Source organism: Colletotrichum aenigma, assembly GCF_013390185.1.
Source record: "Colletotrichum aenigma strain Cg56 chromosome Unknown KSG_Cg56_contig02, whole genome shotgun sequence".
NCBI classification, from domain to species: Eukaryota; Fungi; Ascomycota; class Sordariomycetes; order Glomerellales; family Glomerellaceae; genus Colletotrichum; species Colletotrichum aenigma.
Window position 1 is genome coordinate 3,615,891 of NW_023500908.1, and position 17,670 is coordinate 3,633,560.

General features: G+C 54.8%; 3 protein-coding genes across 3 annotated transcripts; all 3 read right to left on the reverse strand.

Moving 5' to 3' along the window:
- Positions 1 to 1,912: 1,912 nt before the first annotated feature.
- On the reverse strand, positions 1,913 to 4,171 carry HSPA12A-2 (Heat shock 70 kDa protein 12A; the record flags this gene model as incomplete). Its single annotated transcript, XM_037318292.1, has 5 exons — positions 1,913 to 2,245; positions 2,320 to 2,848; positions 2,899 to 3,150; positions 3,199 to 3,798; positions 3,969 to 4,171. The coding sequence occupies 5 exons, from the start codon at positions 4,169 to 4,171 to the stop codon at positions 1,913 to 1,915; spliced, it is 1,917 nt and encodes a 638-aa protein (XP_037183727.1).
- A 4,892-nt stretch (positions 4,172 to 9,063) lies between these two features.
- pit1 (Sporulation protein kinase pit1) lies at positions 9,064 to 11,425 on the reverse strand (the record flags this gene model as incomplete). Its single annotated transcript, XM_037318293.1, has 2 exons — positions 9,064 to 11,247; positions 11,309 to 11,425. 2 exons carry the CDS (start codon positions 11,423 to 11,425, stop codon positions 9,064 to 9,066), a joined length of 2,301 nt encoding a protein of 766 aa, XP_037183726.1.
- Positions 11,426 to 17,051: 5,626 nt separating this feature from the next.
- Positions 17,052 to 17,539, reverse strand: CGCA056_v003037 (uncharacterized protein; the record flags this gene model as incomplete). Its single annotated transcript, XM_037318294.1, has 2 exons — positions 17,052 to 17,168; positions 17,435 to 17,539. The coding sequence occupies 2 exons, from the start codon at positions 17,537 to 17,539 to the stop codon at positions 17,052 to 17,054; spliced, it is 222 nt and encodes a 73-aa protein (XP_037183725.1).
- Between the last annotated feature and the right edge of the window lie 131 nt (positions 17,540 to 17,670).

Below are 17,670 nucleotides of genomic sequence, written 5' to 3' on the forward strand. Positions count from 1 at the left end.
TTCCATTTCGATAGCAGGAGACCCGACTTCCATTTCCTTGACCATGTGTACAGCATAGGACTGATATCGCCCGAGGCATTCGCGCTAGCCAAGGGGCAGAGTGAGGGGCCGGCAGCACCAGCGGGTGTGCATCCGTCAGGCTTCAGACCAGCGGCGCGACAATCAAGGCCCGAAGCAGTGGTGTACGTGTCGAACAGTAGTCGGCGACGACAGAGAGATACCCGTCGTCATGCCTAAGAGGTATGTCGAACGTCTGGTGGCCAGTGTCGTTGTTCCGGGATGTGGGTAGGTGCGCTTGCTTGGATCTCGGAGCGGGCCGGTGTCGATCACTGAGCGGGGGGAGCCGGCAGTCTCCCGATTTGTCTGTCTTTGGAGGTGTTGGTGCGAACCACAGTTCATCTGGTTTCCTTTCGGTTGATAAGCTTTTCCATTCCTCATCATCTCGTCACGCTACACAAGGCACTTCGTGCACCTCGGACGAAGGCAGTTGCAGAGGCCCTCGGGCCTGCCTGCCTGTCTGACTGCCCCCCATGATGAATGCTCAGTCTTGTATACCTAGAGTCAGAAGACCTCCGCGAGGCCGCAGAGGAGGACGAGTGCATCAAGGCAAGGCACAGGCTAGGTGTAAGGCTGACTGGTGGTGATCCCGAGCGATGGTCGATAGCGAGGTCGAGAGCGAAGTCGAGCAGCAGGGGACTCCCTCGGTGTTCTGGAGGAGATGACCCCTCTTCCGGTGTGGCGAGGGCCACGAGGGTCCGAATTCGCGATGGCCACGCTTTCCTTTGTGAGATGCTTGGTACAAGTTTGGGCGAGTAAGTTATGGGTTCAGGACGTTTTTGTTTCGCGTGAAATTGGAGGACATGCGTCGTTCGTTGCGGGGAGGATCATGTGCTTCCCTGGTAGGCAACAACGTGCACAAGGACCTTTCTCTACCGCATTCACTGCAGGGGTTTCTCTTTCCGGCTTCGTCTATGCTTTTAGTTTCGAATGGGGAAAGAAGGAAGGTGGCCGCTCTCCACTTTGGTCAGCGCAACCTCAGATGATAACAGACATACATAGGAACCAGACCTTCTATAGCACAACGTTGGCGACAATAAGTTTATGATGAATATTTGGCATTTTGGCATTACTGCGCTGCAGGTTTTCTTGACTGCTCAGGCATCAGGCTTGAGTAAGAGGTGTCCGTCCACACGTCACTTTATGTGTTGTGTCGGTTTGCCCAACACTCCCGATCACTTCGCCTTGCTATGAATCTTTCGCCAGGAGCCAATTATCGCAGCAGCTAGATTTTCGATGGAGTCTCCCCCCCAATAGGCTTACTCCCATCCAAAACAGGGCTGTGGCGAGATGCGTGGCTCCCGACCTTTTTTCCCAACCACTGACTTACATGCTGCGCATGCACAGCCTCACTCGGCCCGCGCGAACGTCAAGTCCAGCTGAGCGACGAGAACTCAGACACGAGGATATTGGTCCGGCGTCTCCGCTCAGGTAGTATCACCGTTGGCGTCGTAGAATGGGAATGTGATGTGAAAGAAGAAAATGTGACCGTTGAGCATGTCACAGAACATGTATTATGCAAGGTCGTCCGGGGTATTCGCCCTGTGAAATCCCAGAGCTGCTGTTGTTAGGCCTCGTTTTCGGGATTGGTTGGCATTGTAAAGTTGCCATCTATTCCCAACAAGGAGAGGAGGAGCACTGGCGGATGCATGTATCGGACGCGTCAATTGTGGCACAATGTGCTTCTTGCTTGGCGAGATATTGTGTTCTCGAGACTGGGTCCTCACGAATTATATATAACAAAAGGGAGGCTTCAACCAACGAGGTCGTCATTTCGAATCTCTTTCATGCCGAAACGCCCTCGTGCGAAATGCCTCTTTCGCGCCAATTACCCTTCATTATGTCTCATTCACCCTCAGTGGAACTCGGCGTCGACACGGCCATACCTGACGCCGTCCACCTTCAGCTCAAATCCCAGACCAGCACTGTCGACAATCATCTCCAGTGTAAAGTCAAGATTGTCAAACTCCACGCCTCGTGTTGTTGTTAACCTTGTGAACAAGCTTCGTGGCACTGCTGCAAGATCTGTTGTGAGTGTGCATACGTGTATGAGGTCACGAGTGTATGCTGAGGGCGGTTCGTCTGCTTCGCATGCAATTAGATCATCTGTCACCGTAAGGGACTGCCCAGGGCGGAAGTTTCGAGTATAGTGGAATGCGATAGGCTCCTGAGGTGATATTGCCTCGCCCTGCAATCGCATGTCGGTCAGTCGTCGTCCCCTCGGAGGTATGCTAAACACAGGGCCATAGAATTCAGACTTACCTTCGCAATGTGCCACTGCATGCGATCCGACACCATCCACCGCTCCCACAGTGGCGACCAGTACCGCTCGCTGACCGAGTGTTTCTCTTCGTCGTACACGGTTGCATATGATGTGCCGTAGTGGTACCGGGCTTTTCTCGATATCACCATGTTGCCCTCGAGTCCTCGCAGAACTGCTCCACGCACAACAGCCGTCCAGGCATACACAGGCTGCATCACTTCGATGGAAGCAGTCTCTTGCAGTGTGGTCATGGTTCCATGAGTCGGCCGTTCGGTGTAAGGTGGTGGTGCCGCGCTGTTGAAATGCGACTTCAGTCTCCTGTAGAGGTAGTCGCTCTGGCCGAACCCTCCGACTAACACGATCCCAGACACGACGCCGCCCGCTTGGCGAATCCCATCTACCTGGCCCTGGACAAGATCGCAGACCTCTTTGACTACGGGCTCAAATATTTCTTTGATCTCGGCGGCCGTCATGATCATAAATCCGCAGTCCAACCCGGCCTCCTCGTCGTCTGGTAACCCAGGGAATCTTGCCCAAGTCAGAATATTCCCCTTTGCGAGTGTGCGAAGTAAACTTACGGTACGTTGACCTCTTGGTGCTCATCTTCGTTGAAGTTCCGCTTCACAAACTCTTCGAAATATCTGAGGCCCATCTGCCATGTTTTCTGTTTCTTGTGCATCATCTCGTCAAACCGGGTATGGCCGAGCTTGTTCTTCACGTGCTCTTCGAATCTGTAGTTTAAGAATGCGCTTCCGCAAAGACCACCAGTTCCCACGGCAGACTCTTCGACCTTGAGCGGCTTGAGTGAAATAATTTTGTAGGCGATCAGACTACGGTCGTCAGCAATGTTTGCGTGTACTCGTCCGCGCAAGCCTTACTCGACAGTTCCGCCACCAGCATCGCAGACAATGAAGTTGTCGCCAACATTTAGGTGGTTTGGTTGGATGGCCTTCAGCGTGTAGACGGCCGCGGCTTCGGGTTCGCTGATCATTTGGATCTCCGACATGGACCCCATGCCGGCTCGTTCGGCGGCTTGCAAAGTCGTGTTCTTCGCCGCGTCTGACCACACCGCTGGACAGGTCAGGACGAACTCGACCTTGGTGGAAGCCATGAAGGATTCGCCGTATCTTCGAGTCAGGGTGTCTATTGTGTGCTTGTAGACTTGTGTGAGATAGTCGCTAACGGCATCAAGGACGTTCTTGTTGTAGCGTTTGAGCTGCGCCGCCGTTTCCAGTGGGCTCACGTAGAAAGGTAACTTCTGTGAGCGGTCAAGGAATAGTTTGATACACCGAAGGCGGGATTCCTCTGGCTTGAACTGGAAGCCCCATTTCACATTAGGTTTTGTGCCTTCGGGGGCATTCTGAGGAAAGTCATAGCTGATCTCGGTGGGCACCTTGTCCGAGGTGATGCCATTGCCGCCGGGCCATGTCTTGATGATTTCGACATCGTCTGGTGTTGACGTGTAGACGGCGGCGACGCTGAGCTGAAGTCAGCCAAAGTGACTAGGGCCAGGCACGACTGCCAGTGCAATGATGGTGTGGGTAGGTCACCGCGAATGAGAGGAAGCATCACGAAAGTGAAAGGGTGCAAATAAAGAAGAAGACATCTCATGAACATCATGACGGGCGTCGAGGCGTGTGCGACTCACCCTGAGAAAGTGGTACCAAAATCGACGCCAACAATCAGTCGATCGGCCGGGCCGAACAGCTCGCGTGGAGGAGCCTGTCGTTGCGGAGGGCCATTGACGGCTTCGGTGGAGGAGTTGGGCGTGAAGCTGGTGAAGTAGCTGCTCCGGCTCGCTTGGTTCCGTAGACTGCTCGAGGCCGGCCGGAGGGGAAGATTGAAGCTCATGGCGGCAGTACCAGATCTGGATATCTGCTCACACCCATAATCCGCACGACGGGACCAGCGGCAGAGACAAAGCGAGCGGGACAAGCCCTCGCATGCGACCCTTGGCGAACCGGCTGGAAAGATGGATCAAGGCGATACGTCGACGTTTCGTGATGTTGCGCAAAAAGCAAGAGTGCAGATCGTCTCTTCAGAACAGCAAGGCTACGGGACCATGATCGTGGGGGGAAGACGGTGGAGGAGGGGTCCGGTGGGAGGTGGGCGGTTTGGTGGCAGAAAAAAAGGAGGGAAAAGTGACAAGTTGAAGACGGCTTCGGGCCTGGAGCAAAGAGCAACGGCAACCGCCGACGATGACGACAAGTAACGACAGAAGGTCGGTTTCGACAGATACGAAGTCGGCTTGAGCCACGTCTGAAGTTTGGAAACGCGGTTTGGTGAGTAGAGTATTCTGCTGCCTAACGGATTTCCTGGTTTCCTTGGGATGAAGGAATGATGGCAGAAGACAGCGCTGGCTGGTCGAGCGTGTGAGCGTGTACCAGCAACGTACCCTGACGCTGCCAGGTGGTTGTTGGTGGTGGTGGTGGTGAACCGTAGGAGGGGACGTCGGAGCGTCAGGCAGAGCAGCAGCAGCGCGGGAGGAGCCAGTGCTGGGCAGGACACGGAACAGGCAGGCAAACACTGCCCCACGTCTCTACTAGTGTACCTTACCTCACGCCGCCTGTTAAGAGTTGGGTTGAGTTCCTACCTAAGGTAGGCTGAAGGGCGAGTGCTTCCTTCCTGCTGGCTGGGCTGTGAGTGTTTGAAGGCTGGAGCTGGTGCGCCTGAGGTAGAGGCTACTTGCTGTATCCGTACTGGCGCTGCGCTGATGAGGCGCAGGGCGAGCAGGGAAGGTTGGGGAAGGTCACTTTGACAAAGTACCGTGCCGATAAATGGCTGAGGTAAGCCACCACCAACTGGCCGATGATGCTCTTCACTGCAGGTGAGTGAGATGCAGTGCTGCAACCTGACTGGGCTGGACAGGAGGGGAGGGGAACATGCATCATCACGTGATGCCGCCGACTACAACAAGAAGGCACCTTCGGCCGGCAAACAACCTACGCTCGACTCGCCCGGCGGCCGGGAAATCTCCCGAGGCGCATTCTTGGCGTGTGTCTCGCTTGCAAAAGGGCCAACGTACCTATCTATCGTCGTCACTCATCACCTCAAAATGCCCGGGCACAGGAGTCTTTCCAGCATCTCGTCCGTCTTTAAATATCGCAGAACGCGTAGCCCATGACGAGCAACAGTCTCGTATTCCCATGCCAAGACACGCTGGAATACACTGACAGCTGTCGCTCCCTCGACAGTGCGCCGATTGCGTCCTCGTACAGACGCACGAAGGAAGAGGAGCCTATACAGTGGAGCTGCTTCGAAGCTCGGGCTTCAATGCCGAAAGACACGGGGCCGACGCCTTAGCAAGCAATCGCTCAGGCACCGGGCAGCTCCATCGAGTGGTTCAGTCACGTAACACCGGTGGAGCAGAAAGACTCGTCTTGCCAAGGCAGGACTCACCAGTCACCACCAACCTCGCAAATTTCAATCGTCTGTCTACGCAAGCGGCTTTCGTAGCAGAAGGAGCAGTTGCCATTGATCTTCATCTGGTTGTCCAAGCGAACTTGCTCAGAACGGCCAATCATCAAAGCCCTATCGTAACAAGTACCCACCAGCCAACGGCTATCAACCCATAAAAAGAATTTGCGACTAGGAGGAATCGAACTTCCATCTGCTCGGAACCAGTTGAGAGGCCACAACGAGCTATTCTAACCGTTAAACTACAGTCGCTTTTCGATGTTGAGGCTACTCCGTATTGTGGGATATGGACTTCCCGACTCAGGGCATGGAAGTGGACAACCCACATCCAGGGCTCAGATGGGTCTCGCTAGCTTTAATCCTGCAGTAAAAGACCAAGTGGGACTTTGCCCGCTAGAAGTGCTCAACTGGCTAAGGTTGAATAGACTTCCGGCGAATAGTGTCAAAGAAGTGACTGACCCGTTGGATGTCTGGATGTCTAGTGTCTAGGTTCTACTGACTGCAGCTGGCTTGTCTGCCTAGAGGGCACTGACTAGCAACCCCGGGCAGAACAGACGCCGGTATTGTTGTTCAGCAAACTTGCGTGAGACCCATGAGACTGAAGTATCACTGAAGGCAGATCTGCACAGACTTAGTGACCATGGCCCTGCTTGCCTGTGCCAGTTCTCAACGTTCATAGCATCCGACACTTACACGTTGCCATGATCCTCGTCGCCCCCCTGAGTCTCAGTTTCGTCAATCTTATCCGCTCTCTACTTGTCGACTCAGCCACTACGATCGTGTATTTGCTATGGCTGTTTTCTCTCTGAGCCATACTTACATTCATTTCGTCGGTAAAACCCCGTTCTTCCTTAATGTAAACATATTGTCTATGCATCGCGGTCTTCGTTGTACTTGCTTCACTTGCTCTGAAAGTGAACATGAACACAGTAAAGGTTGAACAGCATGCACCTCAAGGTACTTACTGAAGAACTATAGAAAGCCGATTACTCCTCCTAGCATCTTGTGAGTTGAGAATTCGAGACCCAGCGATGACCCAGCAAAGCGTAGTCTGGGCCTCACATACAACAAGCTCGTTCTCGTCTTCCGGCCTAGCTGCAAGGTCCCGAAGGGTTGAAATTACAGGCCGGGACGAATCATGTGCTACTAGCCGTTCGTAGTGCAACCTCAATCTCGAGGTAGTTATCCGTATATCGGCTGGAAATCGCGACATATCCTTTCTCACACACACACAACTAGTGGGGATTGGGAAAAAGCTGCTCGCATGTACCTGGCCGGTGTATCTGTGACGTGTATTCATCCCGACCCGTTACATGTCAAAATGGCTAGATGGAACCAAATCCAACCCATCTGAACCCCGAAATGCTCAATCGTCTTGTCTTCATGGTCCTCCCAGAACTGTCAAGTGGCTTAGTGGCTTGCCCGAGCGTTCTCACAGCCTGGACACAAGGAGAGAAGATCAAGCACGTCAAGAAAAGGAAAGAAAAGAAAGGAAGCATGGAAGCAAGCGAATCCTCGGTATTTAAACACTGACCGAAGACAGTCTCGGTCCGAGCCGAACTAATCAAGTCCTTCAACACAACACAGTTGACGCGAAATCCAAGACAGCCTCACGACATCTCACCCTTCCTTTTGCATCACCCGCCAGAAGAAAGCATCTTCGGTTTGACCACAACCAACTACATCATCCTCCTCCAGAATAAGAACTAAACCGCCGTCTCGCAGCCCACCTCACATACACCAAGTCTCAAGCCGCTCGACAAATCGACACAACAAACTCACCCGGCTCAAACGTTTAATCAAAAGCAAACTCCTCTTCTCCCGAAAACACAACCCTATTCTTTCCGAGAGACATTCCCGCCAAAAAGCAAGAGACATCTCGGAACCACCCGCGGAAGGAGGCTGAGACCCCTCTCAGCCACAAGAACTCCCACCGATCCCACCCCCCCTTTCCTCCGTGTCCGCCTCACCTTCAGCATCAACGACTACATCATACCAAAGACCCAATCACCCTTTTCAAAAACTCCACAATGATCGTTTTCCGTCATCCCAACGCAGAAGAAACCTCCCGTTTCTTCTCTCATTCTCAATCCTGTTCGTGGGGCCATCTGAACCAACACGGCCACGCCCGCCCGTCGCCCGAAGTCTCCATCCTCCGGCCCCCAAAACCGGCCGCAGCAAACCTGGCCCGCCCGCCCGATCCTCCCGCCCCGTTCGTTTCCTCCGCCACGTTACAACACAGCTAACTACAGCTACACAAATCCTCCTGCATCCCGCGCGCGCGCTCTCACATGCAAGGACCATGCAGCAATCTAAATCCAGCGTCTAATTTCGTCTGAACCATGCCCTCAGCTTCATGCAGGCACCCGGCGGTCGGCGCTGACAATCTCTCAGCGGCCATCCCAGTATTGTGATTAAGCTTCACATCATGATTGCAAAAGAGAGGAAACGGTAGATGGGGGTCATGACAGTGGATAATCTCTTGGATGCCACCTATTATGTAAATAAGTTTGCGAGACTTTGAAAATCGTCCGCCTACATACAGTCCTGTCCTTCTGACAAGGTTCTTTTTGTTTTCCCCCGCCTCATCCGCGAAACCAAATAATAAAGAGTGTTTTCCAAGCAGCGAACCGCTGCTGGACTCAACACCGCCGTAAGTAGCTATAGACAGATACCCTTGTGTATACCATTTGCGTGGGGTATGCCCCTTGCGGTCCGCGTATGTGAGAAATATCCGTCAGGGCAATCTTTGGCCACATGGCTTTCCTTTCCCCGAATCTTCTGACGTGTCCAGCCCGCAGAGAATCTAGAAAATATCGTGCCTTTGTTTGCCTCCCTTAAAACAGAGAAAGATGTGTGACCATTGTTGTATTCCCTAACCATATCTTTTCCCTCCCAATCCCTTGGACCGTGTTCTCTTTGTTGTACCAGATTGGGAGACTGCCACTCCTTGCCCGCGTGAGCCCTTGAAAACAAAAGAAATGTTGTCTTTGGTCGAGGGCGCCATCGGCTGCCCCGTCAGTCTATAGTATCGGGTATTTCGAAACAGATGAGTTGATAAACAGCAGAAGGAAATTGTGATGTGCGCGATAGCGAACGCAATGCCGCCTTGTGGTATCGAAGATATCGTAGAATAATCGAAATGCCACCCTGCTCCCAAACATTTGGGTGAAAGAAAATCGAAATCCGGTGTGAACATCGTCTTCGTCTTATGACGAGATTGATACGCCGGCCAACGCCAAACACCAGGCCCATGCATGTGAATACACAAGAAACTTTTGAGATGAAATCCCCGCGGCCCTCTCAGACAGCCTGCCAGTTGTCACCTAGAATCGGTTGCTGGCAGCCCAGATGCTTGCCGATGCCGAAGCAGCCCATTCGCTTTCCTCATACGGAGGCGTGGGCCACTTGTACTGGCTCTCAGCGCCGTGTGACTTCTTCAGGTCCAGTGGTTTGGGGGTGACTGCCTCGTGGTTCTCACCGAAGAGAACGCCGTTGCCGTTGGCTGAAGGTGACGGAGTGGGGTACGGGTTTGCCATCGCGAGGTTGTTGGCCATGTGTGACTTTCCGTCCTTCTCGAGGCGCTTCATGGCTCGGTGTGTTGAGTTCAGAACCTCGTCCAGCAACTCGTCCTCCTCATCGGGCGCGTCGTAGTGCTGGACGCCTTGAACCGCCTGTGACCTGCGCGTGCGACTGGAGATGGGGCCGGTTCCACGAGCAGCACCCATGAGGTTGTCCACACAGCGCGGCTGGTGCTGCGGCAGTGAGTGGTGCCTCTTCAGGGTGCTGTTGGGAGTGATCAGGTGTGCAGGGGGAACGGGCGCGTGGTCGCGGTTTTGCTGAACCTCTCTCAAAGCCTTGTCGAGCGGCTCGTAGATTTCGGCGGGCTTCGGCGGGGGAGTGGGCGTGTTGTCAATCACCATGGATGACCTGTTGCTGTTCCAGGGACCACAGCCGGCTTGAGCCTCGACATCATCGGAGTTCGGAGACATGGGGGCCTGGTGACGACCAGAAAAGCGGCGGGCACGTTTCCTGAGGTGGGAGAAGAAGCTCTCCTTATGGCCGTTGGGGGGCGAGGCGAGACCGCCGTTGCCGTTCAGGGCTCGCTCAGCTTGCTGACGGTGGATTTCGGCGTAATGGTTAGTGCTGGACGCAACCGACAACTGCCTGCCAATCTTCTTCTTCTCCTCAGCCTGGAGGTGGCGTTGGTTGCCGTTGGCGTACGAGTCGTTGTATCCGTTGCTGGCCTGGGCAGTAACGGCATCGGAGAGAGGGGAGATCGGCCGGATCGTGGGCAGTATCGGCATGGGGGCAACGTTTGACGGGCCATTTGTCCAGGTCGTGCGCTTGGACTGAGCAGGGCGGGTCTTGGCAACGGGAACTTCGTTGGTTGTCTGCGAAGGCACGGGGGAGGGTCTCGGGGTTGAGTCCTTGGAAACCGTTTGAGCGACGGCAACTTCTGCACTTTCTGAGCGACCGATGAGCGACTTTCTGAACCACGACGGCTTAGAAGCCGTGGGAGTCGACGAGTTCGAGTCCTTGCCGCGGCTGATGTCGGATTGCTTGCGACCGAGGATTCTCGAGGCGGATGACTTGGGCCGCAGAGGGTCAACGGCGTCAACGAAGTACTCGTGGGCAATGGCCTGTGTCGATGTCGGGCGCGTCTTGGGATCCCACATCAAGCACCACGTAACGAAATGGCTCAGGGAAGCAGGCCACTGCGGCGCCTGCAAGATCGTGTCCATGGCGTGGGGTGCCATCTTAGGGAATGAGAAACCCAACTTGCCGGCCAGTCTGGTACCTTCTCTCCACTCACCGCCGCCAACACGAGCTCCCTGCTTGTTGTACCAGTTTCCGGGGCTACCCATAATTTCACACACTCTCCAAACCTGATCGACTTCGTTACCACCAGGGAACAGAGGCTTCAATGTGGCGATCTCGACGGCCATGGCGCCGACTGCCCAAATGTCGACGGGTGCTGAGTACTCGCCGGCACGCAGGAGTACTTCGGGGGCACGGTACCATCTCGTCGAAACGTACGTCGTGTAGGGCAGCTTGGAGTGGGTTTCGCGGGCAAGACCAAAATCGGCAATCTTGACGGTGTAGTTCGGGGGAGTGGAGGGAGGCGTGACGAGGGCGGAATACCTGCGGAAGGAACCGACGGTGTCTTGGTGAGAAGAAGTGGACACCAGAATGTTCTCGGGCTTGATGTCGCGATGGAAAAAGTGGTGGGCGTGGATGTGTTCAAGACCTTGCATAATCTGGAAAAGAATGCTCTTGACACTGGCGTTGTCAAGACACTTGTGGTCGCGAGCCTTCATCAATTGGTACAGGTTACCCTCCATGTACTCCATGGCAATATGCAGCTTCTTGCTGTAAGGGTCGAGGAAAATGTCAAGTGCGGGAACAAGGTGAGCGTGGTGAGGAAGGGTCTTCAAGAAGACGACCTCACGAAGCTCTAAGCATGGGGTGAAGGACTCAAAGGTCTTCTTCATGGTTTTGATGGCGACCTAGAAATGCAATCGTTACCATTTCTGCTGCAAGAACGAAGATCCATCTGCAGGTACTTACCACCGTACCGCGACGAGCCACGCTAGCACCTGCGCTACGGACTCTGGCGAGAACGACGCTGCCAAAACTACCATCGCCAATCTCCTTGAGAACCTCAAATCGATCTTCGAGAGCCATGTTGTTGGCAGAATGAGATGACGACCCTCGATGGGTCAAATCGTGTGCGACCGTCATTTTGTCTGTGTGCGTGGGGGGATATGATCGTTGAGTCCAGTCAAGATCCTCGTGATGACGGTGTTTCTGAGGCGAGTCAGCTGGTCAGGGCCGCTTCGTAGGCGTCTTAGCCTAGACCGTACCAATGCTGTGCCTGCTTAGGAGGAGCTCTGTGCAAGAGCAAGATGCGAGTTCTGTAGCATTCAGACCGGTCTGATTTTCGAGTCGATGTTGTATGGTATGCTGTTGTATGTAGAGTAGTTGGTGGTGGAGGTGGATTGTTGTAGATGTTGTAGAGTAAGGAAATGGTTCGCGAGTGTTGTTTGTGGGTGATGGTTGGAACCGTAGAAGTTGGATATAGAAAAGGCGCGAAGGGAAGTGACTGGGATAAACCAAGAGAGCGAAACCAGATGAAGGAGAGGAGACTCGAGAGGGACGAGCAAAGTCAGGAGGTGGTCGATATTATTAAAAGGGCCAGGTAAGGGTCCAGGGGTGGGAATGGAGCTAGAACCAGTCGATCGGGGATGGATCCTCAGGCGTGGATGTTCAGAGGGTACGATATTCTTGGAGGCGTGGGTCGAGATTGCGATGATGAGGAAGCAACCCTAGGAGAGGAGGGATTGGCGACGGGGACAAGGTCGACGTCGTTTCCTTGCACTGTTGGTTGTCCTTGAGGAGCGCGGTATCCGTATGCTTGATGTCGAGATTGAAATTGAGATTGAGCATGAAGGCAGGAGCGAGATGTTGTATGTGCGATGTGCTTGGGTGCATACACTGCCGGTGCAGGTGCTGGTGCATGTACCTGGTTGTGGAGACGCAGTCCGACCAGAGCGTTAGGCGACGGGTGATGCTTGCACTAAGGTATCCGTCTTTTGGCGGGGAGCAGCTGTGTCGCAGAAGAGCGTTAATTAAAAAAAAAAAAAAAAAAATTGAGGGTAGACCAGGAGGGGCAGGTTCAAGGAAAGAGAGTGTGCGAGAGGGAAGCGAGAAGGGAGAGGGCGGGCGAGGGAGGCCGTGAGAGCGAGCGAGAGGCAGACCAGCAGAGAGGACTGGGATGGGGATGGGCGGCGATGGGTACGGGTGTGTGCTTGGAGAGCGGCGAGCCAGAGAGAAGAGAGGCCGGGAGTGAGAGAGACGAAGGACAGCGAGAGATGGAAACCCACTTACGATCCAGCGAGAGTGATTCACCGTGGGCCGCGTCGGGATGGGCGAAGGACGAGGGCCTGAAGCGAGGGCGAGGGAGGGCAATGAGAGAAAGAGAGGTCGATTGATTGACTGAACGGTTGATAAAATGGAGCGAGGAGCCGGCCACTATGCCATCGACGACTCGAAGGTGACCGGGGCCCGTTCTTAGCATGAATGAATGAATCTGGGGGGGTGAGAAAACCAGAGAGGAAGCGTAGGGGAAGGCACGGAGCTGTCGTCGATAGGGGCCCAATTTCGCTAATGATCCCGGGGGGCGGGCAGTCGTGCTTTTTTTTTTTTTTTTTTCTCTTCCTGCCCTCCTTCTCTCCTGTCCGTCTCTGCCCTTTTACTTTGGCGGGCGAGGGCCAATTTGCGCTGGGGGTGGGTGGATGGTGGGCAAGTCTTGTCCAGGGGAGGGGGGCGTGGTCTGGGTGTCTGGTCTAGGAGTCTGGGACCTGGCAAGCCTGTGAGACAAGGGTCAGGATGTCTGGAAAGTGAAGTGACTGCGAGAGAGTGAGAGAGTGAGAAGGTGTGTGTATGTGCGCGCGCGTGTTCCAGAGAGGGGTACCTTTTCCCCTTGCCGGTGCTGCGAGCTACAAGCTCTCACTGCGAGAGTCTGTAAGTACCTTTTTTTTTTTTTTTTTTTTTTTTTCCGTGTGTGAGTCTGCACAGCGTCGCAGACAGAACAAGAAATAAAAATGAGATAAAAACGATTATGGTGGGATGCAGGGCCGACCTTGGTAAGATTACCCAGGTATGTTCGGACGTTGGTTCAGGCGTCTGTCTTCTCGCCCGCCGTGTGTAGTGTGAGTTCGATGTGGTGTGCAATGGCGTACTACGCGTAGTGCAGCTCGTTCGGTTTTGCTAATGCAAATTTCAACAGGAACAAGTTCAAAGTTTGGGGATCGCTGCGGCATAGATTGGCTTTATTGAATTATAATCCTGCTGGTTTCCCGCCGTCAGCGAGCTGTCTGTTGTGTCTGTTCCTTCGTCTCCGACATAGCGACACTCATCGTGCCCACTCCCGCACCTCTCTGTTCCTCTTGATTGACGGACGGTTGGACGGGACGACGAGGGTGCTCATGCATTTGCAGCTCCTCTCCCCAAGTCCAGTCCAATCCAAGTTGACGGGACGTGACTTGATGGGGCGGCGTCGCTGCTTGATGAACTGGCACAACCCGACTGAGTATCGACGTCCGGGGCGGTCGGCAGTGATGGCCCAGAAACGCTGCCTCGACTGCCCGAAAGAGCTTGGTCTGCGTCCCCATCAGTCACTCGCCCAGAGATCATGTACCTGTTCAAGGCACCATGCAATGTGCTGTACGGATACTGCGTTGCCATCGACATGGGATAACGCGTTGCAGATTGCAACGCGCAGCACCAGTAGCTTCATCGGCAACATCAGCAAAAATTAGAGACCGCGCCAGGCAGTGCGCTGCGGATGCGCAGGCACAGCGCAGCAGGCGGTGGCAACCGGTCTTTCTGTCAGCATCATCAACAACATCAAAACAGAACTGCATCAACACTAGAGGAAGGAATGACATGATGCACCGCCAAAAGACTCGGTCCGTCAGCCCAGGCGAGGGGAACGAACGGACCGCGGGTCACGACGCGACTAGGGACGGGGGGGCACGAGCTGTTGACGCCGTTGGACGAGGCTTCTGACCGGCGTGCTGGGGTTAATTCGCAAGCTGGGATTGGTGTATATTTGGGCGAGGTGCGTGCAAGAAAATGTGCGCAGCAATGCGTGCTGTGTTGTCTCTTGTGTTGACTTGTGTTTGGCCGGCCGTGATATGCCAACACAACAGCCGACAGGGAAAGTGCAAGCTGAACCAATGCATTCATCTGGCCCTTATCCGCACCGCTGTTTACCGCATACCTCGCCACAAATACTGCCTTGCAGACACCCGACACCGTTCCTGACGGTTCGCACAGGGCATGACGGAGTACCCTCTGGAGATGGACCCCGTCCAGGGAATCCTGCAGCCCTATTCGAGGAGCTTTGCTGGAGACCAGCCGGGACGGGGGTCGTCGCCTGGTGAATGATGCGCTCCAGGAAACGGCTGGTATTTTGTGCGTAGGTACTCCGTACGGATCACTGCTTACGGTTATGCCTCGTCGTGACATGCACTGTCAATACTGATGATGTTGCGTCTGGGGCTGGCATACGTACGCCGTCTGTCCGTCCCTTTTGATTGACGGGTATGTGAGGAGACCCTTGAGAACTTAGCAACGTCCGAGGCAGGGGACCAGGAGGAGAACAATGCTGCCGAGCACAAGGTGACGGGCCACTGGGATGTAGCAGGCACGAAGGCCATCCAGCCTTGCCGTGGGAGACGAGACGACGCAGTTTCCATGCCGTCTGTGAGCAGGCCGGCTCTGCGAGCAGAAACCAGCCAGAGGCAGCCCTGAGTCCTGCAGAAAGGCTGTCAGTGTCAGGTTGGCCGCTGTTCAGCGCATAAAGCCCCGTTTCCACCTCACACAATACGAAGGCCAGGAGAAAAGGGGGACCTGGCCTGGTGCAGTGAACTTGCTGCTCATCACCAATGCGCTGGGCCGGGGAGTCGCTGACGGCGGGAATGATCAGAGGGGTCCCGTCCGAATTCCAGCACGGTCGTGGATCGAAAAGTCGGCCAGTGTCAATGTGCACCTCCCCTCCCGACGTTTCCATCCCCTAAATTGTCATATCAAGCCATGGAACTGAGCCAAGTGAGTGTTTCTGGTGATTGATGTTCGCAGCATTGCAATCACATCAACGAAGGCCAGAAAGATTGGGAAAAAGGGGGTCGAACACTCGGGGAAGGTGGAAAGTGGATGCAGCTCATGTCCGTCCGTTTGGTGCTGGGTAGGTTCGGCGCGTTCTCCATCCTGATGTGTTTGCTTGTTCCATTGGTACGTACTGCTTCATCTTGGAAGCACGCGGCGTTGACGCGACCAAGCCGCGCTCAGGGCCCAGGAGCTCAAGAACCAGAGTTGAACTTGAGCTGTTGCAGTTGCAGTTGCAGTTTCCAACCAAGTATTGCGTCGATAACCTGAGCTAGAGCTGGAAGAGAGTAGCTAGCTTTCTGCCCCCGTATTCCAGAGCCACTGGCGACGAGCTAGAGACACAAGACAGTACGTACCCCCAGTTACTTTCCCAGTCGGTGCTCACCATTGAGAGGCGGCTGGCACGACGAATGCAAAAGAGGGAAAAAGCAAGGGGATGATGGAAATTGACCACGCCAGCCAGTCGATCAGCCGGGGACCCGGCGCCACTTCTGAGGCCTAAAGCCTGAGGCCAATAAGCCGGAGCCCAACCTTTGATGTTGGAGGTCGGGAGCGTGGGACGGTGGAACTGACGCCACAAACTACCAGCGGCACCAAGTTATTTCTGCCTGGCGGTATAAAATGCCAGTTTGCTCGCTCGTCTTTATGCATTCACAGCATGGCATGGCATAACATAGCATGAAGAGGCGACCACAAATCCATGATGGTGTGCCCTCTGGTTTTGAATGTGCGTCTGCAGCCGCCAGAAACCGAGAAACCGTAGCAAACGCCCTTTAAGGCCGTTTATGCCGGGCCCGTGTGCCCGACTAATGGCAGCCTTGCTTGGATGTTCAGGTACCGGAGGACATCTTTCCCATTCGGTACGCAGCGAGGTAGTCGGTACGGGCGGTACCTGGCTACCCTTGCATTGGGGGTGGTAGCTACTCAATGGGCAGCTGCCGCATCAGCACCGTCGGCATCGGTGGATGCTTGGTGCCAGGGCCCAGGGGCAGAGAAGGCGAATGGAAGCATCCGAATGGTGGGGAGTGACATGAAGAGGAGTCGGTCGTCGGCGACCCAGCCTTCGGGGCCCAGAAGAGACAGAGTACCGTAGCGTCCGTCGCAGAGCCATTGTAGCAGCCGCGATAGCAGCAGAATAACCGCGAAACGAGCTTGGTGTTCCCCGTTCACAGTGACGACCGGGACCTGAGATGCTGGCATGGCTGGCGCGGACATGGGAACAAATCTCCTGGTGATGTATCCGCGGGTATTGCAAAGAACGTGGCCTGCGAATACCATTTCGTCGCCGGGGGAAAACGTGGAAGTCCACCCTACAGGCTGGGACTGGCGCCGCAGTAATCGTGTTAGCGTTTATGGTCGCTCACGCCGTTTCATGTCCCGCCAGCAGGCCCTAGATTAGACCTCAGACATGCCCGAGATCTCGAATGAACCTGTCCACAGTTTGTCACCTCGGAGGAAAAGAGAAAAAAATAAAAATCAAACGTCCTCAAGACCTTGAAGCGGAGCACATACTTTATTGGTACCCGCTGCTTGTTCTTGCCATCTCTTTATCGCAATTCACGTTACGACGTTGCCTGTGCTGCTGCAACCTTGGCTCGGGGCCTGCGGAACGGCCCTGATGAGCCTTGCCTCGAGGTTTTTACTGGCCGTTGATGGTGCATTGCAGTGAAAGATGACGGTGATGCTGTAGCGTAGGAAGTGGTGCCGGGGAGCGCGTCCGGGTCTGAGCCATAGCAAATCCGCCTCTTGTCTCATCCTACAAGAGGAGCGAGATCGGGTCCGGCTCGTCATGAGGAGCAGATGTGTGAAGATCCGAAGTCCATCGCCGGTGCGGGACGTCACATACTGAAATCAGCCGAAACGGTGGTCGCTGAAGGCCTCGGTGAATGGCACCAGCTGGATTCCTACGTCGTCGTCGACAGACGAAAGTCTGAAAAGGTAGCGACTTGCCAGAGGAGTCGCGTCACAGTGGGCACGGGCATTACTGAGGAACAAGACAGTGACAAGAAAAACAGGCCTTACTGCGTAGAACTGGACCCAGGCCCGGTGGCTCCTTCGCACCACATCCCAGGCCAACAAGGGCGTCGATTTGCTGTTGGCGACGCGGAAGGCGGGAGAGCCCAGCATTCCCAGCTACTTGGTGTTAACTTGATCACCCAGGGACCATGATGAAACACGGCGGGGAGGTTTGCGGGCAGCGGGAGGAGCAGTCAGTCTTCGTACCTGCCTTAGAGCGACGACGATAGACTGGATGATGA